Source organism: Larus michahellis, chromosome 1, assembly GCF_964199755.1.
Source record: "Larus michahellis chromosome 1, bLarMic1.1, whole genome shotgun sequence".
NCBI classification, from domain to species: Eukaryota; Metazoa; Chordata; class Aves; order Charadriiformes; family Laridae; genus Larus; species Larus michahellis.
In genome coordinates this window covers 66,863,440-66,874,228 of record NC_133896.1, presented here as the reverse complement: position 1 = coordinate 66,874,228, position 10,789 = coordinate 66,863,440, and the positions used below count along the sequence as shown (strand labels likewise).

The following is a 10,789-nucleotide window of genomic DNA, read 5'->3' as shown; positions in this document are numbered from 1 at the left end:
ACAAAACTCAAACTCTTACAGCTCAGAGGCCCTCAAATACTTCCAAATGTGGTGGTACCTTTTTGTGAAGAAGTTTGCGTATTGATGAAATTCTGGTTGTGGACCATACCCACACCTTTCATCTACAGGAAGGAGAGAAAACGGGAACAGTGGGATGCTTTGAAGATCTTACAGAAAGCAGGAGACGTTGCTACCAGAGTGGCCTAGACTATGGCATTAAAAGTACTACAGCAGCGAACACTGCATTAAACCCAAATTGTTTGCATTAAGCTTGATTCTCCCGTCTCACGTTTTTCCGTCCCTTTGCTGCTGTTGTAAACAGATTAATTTCCCTGGACCAGCAGTAGCACAAGCAAGAGAGAAACGGGACAGAGCCTGACGGTGTGTGTAATGCAGCTCTGCAGACCTCAGTAACACCTTGTTCTCTCCCACCGTCCAGCAGAGCCACCTTCTTATTTGGCCACTGAATACCCGAGACTCACTGCAGAATAATTTTTACTGGGTTTCTCTTTTCTCTCTCTCCCCCTTCCTTTTTTAATATAGAAGGATATGAATTTGGCAACAAAAAGCCACTGGTACGTTTGGGTTGATCTAATCTCTGCGGCAGCTTCCTGCCTCATCCCTCCACCCGAACGATTGTGCTAGGTTCGTGATCAGAATCACTGCTGTCAAAAGCTGCTGATTTTTCTTTGGGCTGGTCCCCATGGGCAAGCTGTGGTACACATTTTGTCCTTCATTAGGTTGTCACTGACATGCTCCTTCTAGCCTGCACCCTGTCAAGGATCAGTCTGTGTGCAAGGGTGTCTATTCACAGTACTACAGCTACACCGAGTCTGTATGTCTTGCTTGCGTGGGGGAGGGCTGTGGGAGCAGACAATACAATAGATCAGATGAGGTGTAGACATGCTTTAAAGTGCTTGTCATCCTTCAAGACAAACCTTCAATGGAAAAAAAAAGCTTGGTATTTTGAAGTGAAGTCCAAAGGACTCAGCTACACAACAGAAATTAGAGCAACCTGCTCCACGACAACCTGGAATACAGTGGTTTGGCGTCTCTCCAGCTAAACCTGACAGAAGATGTTGTAGCCAGCAGGCTAGAAGACAGCCAGGGTTATCTACGTTTGCTTCTCTGTCCAAAGCTCAAGGCCAGCAGTATCCTTTGCAAGGTCAGGGAAATGCAGGCAACTCCCCCTGAGAGACTGCTGTGCCTCAGGTACCTTGGCACTTCGGTTAACTCACTTCCGTCCTTCATCCATCAGGAAGAAGGGAGTCTCATGGAAGCTTCCTTATTCCTTCTTTACATTCTTGTAGCTCTCCCAATCAATTATTAAAGCAGCAAACCTCTCTTGGAGGAACTTCATAGACATTGTTATAAATATTTTATCTAAAAAATTATTTCATCAAGTACCTTAAGGTTTTTTTTGTTGTCACTTCGTGTTAAATGTCAAGTAAAATCTAATTTATTTATTTTAACACGCAGAGAGATCTTCAGTGGCTCACTGCACTCTGGGAAAAAACAAACAAACAAATACTGCCATTCCTCTCAGACAGCAAAGTAGCCGCTGAGAAGGGAGGGCAGTGTCAGTGCCTCCTGGATACCACACCTTCGAGTAAAAATAAAATGTCGGCCACGTGCTATGTTGTTGTGACAATGGCAGATGCCACACGTATGCTTTCCCAGGAAGCTACGGGCAGGTCAGATGAGATCCCGGCTGCCGTGAGGCGGCGGGGTGTCACGTTGGAGGGAGGCAGCTGCAGATCAGGCCAGCTGTGCCTCATAGTTGTCTGTGGGGTGAGGGGCTGAGCCCTGGCTGGGGGGGAGGACTTTTCCCTGGGCCCAGCTTTGAGATGTGGAGCTTCCTCACTGCCCTGGGCAGCTGGCTAGAAGAAAGATTCTCTAGTCTGGAGGGAGACTGGGCTTCTGTTCAGGATTTCTTACAATCTTTTCTGTCTTCTGCTTCCACAGTCCTCCCTGAGGCCGTGCCTGTTGGCTCCTGGTCAGTACATCTGCTCTTGCATATAGAAGTGGCAGCCTAGTGCCCTGCTCCAGATAGCAAAGCAAACAACTTAAGAGAGACTTGTTGGCACACCTGGGTACATGGGTCAGGCTCAGAAATAAGGGGACCTGGAAGCGAGCAGGCTCCTGCCCTGGAGGGCTGCACCCCAGCCCCTCTCTGCTTCCCTAACTCCAGCTGGGCTCATGCCCAGGTCAGATACGTGAACTCTTTCATCTGAACGCTTCAGCAGAGCCAGCAGACACCCAAAGAACACTGAGGGGAGACAGTCCCTGATGCACTGTGGTTTTTGCCACTGGCAATAGCCCCAGAGGTACGCACGCTGGCGCAGCCCTGCCTCTGTCTTCACTGTCCCCCTTTCCCTGACATTTTGCACGTCCCCACTGCTGCCAACAACTCCTGCCACTCCTCACCCAACGGCTGTGTCATCAGCACCTAGCGCTCAAGTCTCAGCCTTGCATGGGAAGGAAGAGCATTTCTTTCCCTCTTAAAATAAAATAAAAATAAAGGCCCTAAAAGGCATTCTGTCCTATTTTAAAATCCTAAAGTTGATCTTCTTAAGCCTTGAAGGGAGACAGAGTGAGTGAGTGAGACCAAAGCCTTTAAGCTAATTAATACCTTCCCCTCCCTACTGCTCAAAGAGATTTTTTTTTTTTGTCTAAAAATACATCCATAGCCCATTTTAATGTCATCTTCCTTCACATCAATGTCCCCAATAACACAGAGGAGCTGAGCTGTCATCCCTATCTTAGGATCTTCCCCACCCCTCACTTTGAAGTTGGGATAGGGAGGGAGCGAGGAGACGAGGCCTTGGAGTCTGCTATCTGGGCAGCTTTCCTATAGGAACAGCTGATGGAAGCAAGAGTATAGCCAGGCAAGAGATAGAGATGGGATCTCACGTGGGTGGTCTCCAAAAAGCCCCTTCCCTCTAACACAGGAGGAGGAGCCCAAGTGAAGAGAACATCCACCCTAGAAGGTGAACGTACCACCTGGCTTTGCTGTCAGAATATAAAAAAGCAGGTGGGCAGGAAACACAAAACCAGCTAGAAGGAGGAAAGCAGAGGTGGGTCTGGTTTATGCTAGAGAAGACAATCTTTGTGTGTGTGTGTGTGTGTGTGTGTGTGTGTTGAGGTGGGAGGGCACCTCTTGGTGCCATCTCTTTGGAAAAGTACTCATCCATTCCAGAAAGATCCTCGAGCTTAATCCCTCCCTTCTGCTCCCTCAGAACTGCTTGGTGTTTCCTTTAGTAAGCATGCGCCATACATACGCTACCATACAGGTGTATTTACATGTGATGAGGTCTGCTAGGTCTCAGCAGAGGTCTCTGGTACAATGCCCCAAAATAACAACAGAAAGAGTTTTGGTGTTCAGAGTGAGGCCATCTTTGCGTTGTACTGCAGCTCAGGACAGTCTCTCCTCTTCTCGAGCTCTCTTTCACTCGTGCACTCCCTCGCTTGGAACCGGCTGCTGCAAGGAGATAATATTTGAAGAGCGATGAGGAGAAAGCATGGCAAGTGGTACAAGTTCTCAGCTCCAGCTTAGCAGGCAGCAGCAGTGGCGGCAGGGGGAACTCCATCCCCGGGAGTGCCCCAAGGTCGGTCCATGGCACGGGTGAGTCCGTTTCTCTCCGAGGCTGGTGAAGTTTTGGGGTGGGTACAAATCTATGGCCAGGTAAATGCAAGGTGAGGAAGGAGGTCAAGGAGTAGCAAACGGAAGACACAGTGCCTAGAAAGCAGCAGGTCATCAAGCCTCTCAGGAACAGGGCAGCAAAGTGCTACATGGGGACGGCACGAGCACAGGAGGCCAGCAGGGCTGGCAGGGTGTGAGGATGTGTGGGCATGTAGGTCGGCAGTTTCTATAGATGGCTCCTCACAATTAGCATCATCTTGAGGGGAGACAGGGTAAGAGTTAGGTCAGTCGGCTTTTTTTTTTTTCTTTTGTTCTTTTACTAAAAAATAAATCACAAACTAGATCTCTGTAGGCAGAAAGGGTCCCCGGGAGGCGGTGGGGAAGGGAAGCGGGGAAGTCTGTGCTGTTTTGGTGCTGGTGGTGTGGCTACACAAGGCTGCGTGAGCCACTGGAGTACCTGCGCCTCTGAAGCAGGGAGCTAGGGGGGCAATACTGGTGGGGGTGGTTGTAGGGAGGTGGTGGAGGTGGGAGGGGAGGCTGATGGACCAGCTTCATGGGGGTCCCAGGGAGCCCACTGCCCACACCACGCCAGGGGGTGGAGGTGCAGGAATCGGAGGTGACGTAGCGTGTCAGAGTCTGGTTGAGGGCCGGCTCCATTCGAGCGAGGCACGGCTTGTCCAAGACAATGACTTTGACAATCTGCTGGCACTGTACAAGTGTCCCCGCCGAGGCGGGGTGCGAGGGCACCAGTGCTGTCTCCAGCCGCTCCCGTGGCATGTTAAGACGCGTGCTGGGCTGCATTCCACTCTCGGGCCCCAGGGCGGAGTTGTGCTGGTACGTTTGAAGCCTGTTGTGAATTGACACCTAGTTTAGAAACAGCCAAAGAAGCATTAAATGTTACAAGACTTTTCCCATCTGCTGCTACTGGCTGCCCTGCACCCCCGCCACCAGTCAGCCTCACATGCATTAAACCCTCCCCCCTTTAAAAAAAAACAGAACAGGCGAAGCCCTGGCTGCACAGCCCCTCCAACAGCCCCATCGTCCCCATCTAGGCCTAAGTGCCCCTGTCCTTTCCATCACGTCAAAGGCGGCAGGGCCAGCGTTCCCAAATGCAGTGCAATTTTGATTATCCAAACGGCACAGGGAACGCAAATCAATTCTAGGAGTGGAGGTGTCCATGAATTCTCATGGTAATGAACAGACCTTGGAGGTCATGCCCTTGTCCCCACCAGCAAAAAGGGGAAGGGAACCAGACAGCAAGGTTTCAGATAATCGAGGTTGTACATTTCAGCAAAATGACAGTAGCTGAATCTGAGACAGAGAGAGACAGAGAGACTCAAGCCTTTCCCAGCTCCCTGCCTTTCTGAGTAGGAAGGTACACCACATGACTGGATAATCTGTTTATAAAGGAAAAAGCAGAAATCTGACATACTCTAGCAAAAGGCAGCTCCCTCTGATCCATTTGATGGTTTGTCAGTGAAAGGAAATGATTTTCAAAAAAAGAAAAAAGAAAGAAAAAATGCCCGTCTAGCTCATACAATGATAAAAGAAATTCATGATGAAATGGCAGCAGATTAGATAATCTCAAAGAAATGGAAATGCTCCTCTGCTGGCAGAGTATTACTTGGGCAGCTGAAAGGGGGAAAGGAAGCAGGAGGTCATCAGGGTCCCCACAGAGAGATGCTGATAATGGAGTCAAATAAGGGAGCTCACTGAAGGGAGCCAGTTTAAAAGGAGGAGCTGGCCTGGACTGGTGGTCCCTAGCGGGGAAAGCGCAGCAGGAAAATGGTGCTTCCCGAATGGTGGATGAAGTTATAGTTCCTCCTGGCAAGGATATGGGCTGATGGAGACCCCAAACTAGAGCAAAGTTGCCGGTTCAAAACAGAATGTCAGTCAAGTGACAAACCCTGGGTAGAAAACAAGTGCTTGCAGGTTGGTATGGCACTTCCAGCTAGGCAGGGGTGCAGACAGGCAGAAGGGAGAGTGGGGGTGCCCTGATGGTCTGGCATGTTGGGCAGCAGCGCCAGCAACTGGGAAGGTGAAGCTGTGGAGTGGTCAAGCTTCCCACCATGCTGGAACAAGGATAAGCTGTCTGTCCCTACTCAAGCATGGAGGTTGCTCAGACTCACTGCACAGCAGGACAAAATAATGAGTCAATATTTGTTCAGGTCGTGGAGCATCCCATAGGAAAAACTGGTTGCTGGGCCATGACGTGCTAATGATATTAGGACACCTGGAAGCCATTCTCCACATGGAAACACTCCTCCCAACAGGAGTAGGAAATTGGCTGGGAGAGGCATCTTCCCAAGGAAAGGGCTGTCTGCAGGGAAATGGGGTGCCCTTCAGGTAAAAGAAGCAGCACCCACTCCCCACAGAGAAGCTGGACTCCTTAAGTAAATATACTATGACAAGAGGGGAAAGAACTACCCTGGAAAAAGGCAAATTCAGGACAATGGAGATATTCCAGACAGGGAGAGAGCTGGAAGTAGTATATAAGATTTTCAGTGTGAAGATCACATTTTCCTGTTTCCTCACAGGCAGTGGGAGTATGGGTGTCTGTGAAGAAACAGGCAACCCACTGGATGCTAGACATCCCTGCAAAGATAGATGCACACAGGACAGCCAAGCTCCCTACCTAGGAAGGTAGAAGCTCTAGGGAAAGACTCTGGTATACAAAGGCCATGCTTAATCCCCTTCATGGGGGGATGGAGAGACAGAGTTGCAGAGATTGTGCAGGAAAGCTGGGCTGTGGGGAATTTGCATGTGATGCTGCATGGAGTTAGCATGTCAGAAAAATCTTAAGTGGGGTTCTCGGTCTCCCCATAAGCAGTGGGGTGGGTTAGTCTACAGCGTTTGGGAGCTTGGTCTATGAGGGATGTTACAGTTATAAAAACGGATTGAAAATGCTTTGAAGTTTAGTTTGGATTTGAAAGTTGTATTACCCGTCCTAGCAGTAACTTTTAATTGTATCTCTGGAAATTGGTAAAATTGTCAGTCTGGCTGGGGAGGCATTGATTAAAACCTGAGAAAAGAAACAACAGAGAATGTGAGAAGAGCTGAAGTGAGAGAGAATTACTTACCTCAGCTGCTCTGCACTCTACTTACCTCCACTGTGCTGTCCGAGACCTTCTCCCCCAAATCTTTCTTGCCTTTGAAATAAAAGAAAAGATCTCACTCATGAGGTCTGTACCTCTAGTCAAGAGCTGTCCCTTATACTGTGGACTGGAAAGCTAAAGGGAGAGGTGCAGGACCGAACAAGAGTCTTGACTGCAAGAACAAATCCAGACCCCCTTGCAACCTGCTAGCTGCTTAGTGGGCCCTTTGGGGTCCTATCCTTAGGTGCTGATCTCAGTGCCATTCTAGTGAGTTGGTAGCCACTCACCTCTGCACTTGATTTTTGCTGGCATACAAGCCAAGGCACGAATGGACACAAAGCCTTTCATACAAAAAGGCTGGTCCAAAGTGTTGGTGAAGAGGCTGGAGGAAGTTAATAGCACAGTTACTGTGTTGCATCAGTTCAGGAAAGAAAAAGTGGGCCAGGTTCTCCAGCAGTTTCCTATGCTCCATCAGTAATGTCTCTTTGCTAGATGTTACGGCTACAGACTGGATACAGACTTTAATGGCTTTTCTAGGGTATTTGAAGAATGCATATATTCTCATATTTCCACTATTTGCCCAAGGCTAAAGGATACAAAACTGAACATTTAATTTTTCAGTTATTCTCACAGGAATCAATGAGAACACATTTGCAAAGGCAGCACTGCTTGACCAAGAGAAGCTGGGTGTCCTCTTACCTGTTGGAGAGCCTTGCTTAGACTGCAGTTCCATCTGGGCTCCATTGGTCCTTAATGACAGAGTCTTTGCCCCTTGCTGTTTCTCCAGCTCCCCTGCAAGAAAGATATATGGAAGTGAGTAAGGAGAGGGATGAAGAGGACATCAGCATATTGAAGGAACAATATGGGAAGTCAGCAAGGAGAATTAATGCAAGAAAATTACAAGGGAATGTCAAAAAGGGAGGGAGAGAGGAACAGCCAAGAAAAAAAAAAGAAACCGGAGAGGGCTTGACATGTGGAGGAACTTACATATCTCCACACGACCTTCTATGTATGATCTGCATTTATACAGAATAGGTTATTGCTGCATAGGAGGGGATCACTGATGCTGAGCTACTTTGGCTCATCAGTTTATACATGGAAAGGCCATCAAAGGCTACATGGACACCTAATCTGTGTAAGACAGGCCACAGAGGGACACAATACAGACTGCTTGTCCCCTAGACATTCCTGGAATGAAGGATAACTCTGCTAAGGCTACCAGACCTGTCTTGTACTTCCCAGCTACATACAGATCATATTTGCATAGTCAAAGGAGTATGGGATGGAGAAGAGTCTTCTGGGTCTGACAGTCTAGCTTCACTGTTCCAGGCCACTGTATCATACACCCTGTTTCATAAGCATCATAAGTACTTAAGTTCTTCCATTTCTCCTGTGGGCAGGTAGGCACAGAGCCTGACTGCTTTTTTACCCTATTGGCAAACACAAGAACAATCCTGTGCAGACATGTGCTACTCATCCTCTTTCCCCCTGTTCCTGAAGAACCCATTTCCTTTGCCCTCTCTCCCTTGTAGACACATGCAGTGCGATGGCATTGGAGTGTGAATTGTATTAGAGGCTCTTACATTCAATTCGTATCTGCTCCAGCTCTGTCACTTCTGCTATTGACTCTTTCAGATCTTCCACAAACTTCTGCATTTCCTCAGCACCCAAAGCACAGAAGTGTAGTACCTGTTTCTTCTCTGAGCCTGAAACTGGAGTCACCAGTGTGATGCCATGGGGGTAATCTGTAAAGAAGGTGTGTCAACAAAATAAAGAGGCGTTAGGCATTCTTGCTGGAGTAGCTGGCTGCTTTGGTACCTCTGCAGGACAGAGGATTTCTAACATGAGCCCAAAGGAATGGCACACCTAGCGTTCGTCATAGTGCAAACTGTGGGAACCTGCAGCATTGCAGCCCTCCAAGGGAACAGAATGGCCAAGCTGAAGCAGCAAGGCAAGTGCCACCAGCACCACAGTGCTGCCAAAATCAGAAAACACTAACTCTTAGTTACACTTAGTACAACATTGGCTTTGGGAACCTGAGCACAGAGGTAGGACTGTAAAGCCCTTCTGAATCTGTGGAGGAGTAAACAGTATATATGAGAGGCCAACAACACTTCTTCTCCTGCGGGAGATGCAGCAGGAGAGGTTTGTTCCTCGACTCAAAGCCAGAACAGCCATTAACATCCACAGTGGCAGGACTTCTCCCTGGTCTCTACTTCCATTAGCAGAGGACACGGCAGGGGTGTTAGCACAGCATGGGTGGGGAGCTCATTGTGCTGTGCTGAGAGAACGGTGAAGAGAAAGATGTTGGTTTGTAGATCTCTGCTTAGTATTCCCCAACAGGCAAAACACGTGGGAATGTAAATGAAAGGACATGCCCAGAGAGTGAAAATATCGTAACAAAAGGGCTTGCATTTTAAAGATTAGGTTGGGTGTAGGGAGGGGGTGGCTGGAGATTCAGCCAACAGAAGCAGGAGAACAAGAGTGTGCAGAGAACTTGCTACGCTTGTGACTGGACTTTCTCTACCTTTTGCTCAATGGCTGGTGGTTTCAATCCCTTTTCTCTTCCCCTCTCACCATTCTCTACATTTAATTTCCCTCTTCCCCTGTCCTGTTTTCTCTTCTCCTCCACTGCTCCCGCATATGCCAGCCTTCACCACCCTCTTCCTTTATCAGTCTTTACCAAACAAGTCAAAGGACCAACCTGCTATTTGCTGTCAGACATCAGCTCCCCCTGTTTGTGTCCCAGGCCCCTTTTCCCACCCTGTGTCTGTCTCATCTTTTCAGATCACGAGCTCTTTAGGACATCTGCTTTTCTGCCTCTGCAGGGGATACATAACAGGATGCCTTTGCCAGAAGATCCTTGGGCACTCCCAGGATCATCACGATACCCTGATTCCAGCTCTGATGATGTCTCCTGGGGATGCTCTGTTGTGAATGACTCTTGTACATATAGGGATGTGAAAGCCTCTGCATGCTGCAGAGGGCAGGGTACTGAGAGAGTGACTCATGCTGACAATAGGGTAGAGGGAGGATGTAAAAAACTTAGTATAGCCACAGTGCTGCCACGGTCTTCCTTCCTTGCAGCATGTTCTGCAGGTGCTCACAAAAACCCCAGTGGGCATCAGCCATGCTTGCCTGGGACTACTGTGCAGCCCCTCTGCCTGCGCCAGCAGGAAGCCTGCCTGCTTTTGGAACTCCTCCACCACATAACCAGCCTCAATCATGACATATCATGGCTCTATTCCCAGACCATCAAGGTCAGGCCGACTAGGGCTGGCCTCTCGCCATGCTTTGGTGGGTGCTGGTCCAAGGGCTCTGCTTCTGTCTTGGGAAGCTTTCAGCACAGCACAGCACAGCACGGCACAGTGCGGGAGGTGACAGCAACACCTGAGCCTTTGTCAATGTCAAAGGTAGAAGAGGGAGTTGTGACTTTGGGCATGAGGGGAGAAGGGCTAAAGCTGTCAGCAGCAGTTTTGTCAACAAGGTTCTCCACCTACAGTTGGTTCCTGAGAGCTCAGTGAGATATATATGGGGATTGATTCCCTCATTCCTCCTCACTAGTGCTCTTCCTGCCACCATGACAAGCCAGATGGAGCCTCAGCCTGCCACCAGGAGCCTCTTCTCATCACACTTTACCGCACAGTGATGTCCTCAGCACTAAGCCTCAGTTTTCTCCCCTCCACTATTGACCCTGATGGAATCTCTCTTCTGATGCAAACTCACACTGGGTGACACAGGCCCTTCCCTCCTTCTCCTTTTCTCTGACAAACTGCACCAGGCAACCAAGGAGCAACGGACTTACATTCATTCTCAAAGAGATGGAACTGCATCCCTAGCAGGCCGACCGACTTGCAAAATGTGTACGTTGAGGAGCTTTTCTTCTTGGGGCAAAGCTTGAGGATCTGTTGGAGGGAGAGATGCATCATTGGGCAGGGTACTGGGGAATAGTGAGGCAAGAACAATGCAAACTGCTCAAAGCAAAAAAGCTTTTTGCAAGCTCTGTTAATTGTACATGGGAGTAACACTGGGTGACTGACAGGCACTGTGC

General features: G+C 48.9%; 1 protein-coding gene across 7 annotated transcripts in view; it reads right to left on the bottom strand.

The window, feature by feature from the left end:
- Nucleotides 1-3,961: 3,961 nt before the first annotated feature.
- Nucleotides 3,962-10,789, bottom strand: part of IQSEC3 (IQ motif and Sec7 domain ArfGEF 3) — a 106,754-nt gene continuing 99,926 nt past the window's right edge. For 3 of the 7 annotated variants that reach the window (XM_074583630.1, XM_074583680.1, XM_074583673.1), the window contains 5 exons: nucleotides 10,544-10,643; nucleotides 8,322-8,483; nucleotides 7,438-7,530; nucleotides 6,749-6,792; nucleotides 3,962-4,507 (listed from right to left, as the gene is read on the bottom strand). In XM_074583630.1, the coding sequence (XP_074439731.1) occupies nucleotides 4,070-4,507; nucleotides 6,749-6,792; nucleotides 7,438-7,530; nucleotides 8,322-8,483; nucleotides 10,544-10,643 (837 nt within the window). In that variant the 3' untranslated portion in view covers nucleotides 3,962-4,069. Of the gene's footprint in view, nucleotides 4,508-6,585; nucleotides 6,666-6,748; nucleotides 6,793-7,437; nucleotides 7,531-8,321; nucleotides 8,484-10,543; nucleotides 10,644-10,789 lie in introns of all 7 variants that reach the window. The other 4 variants (XM_074583663.1, XM_074583689.1, XM_074583640.1 and 1 more) reach the window with 3 other exon arrangements.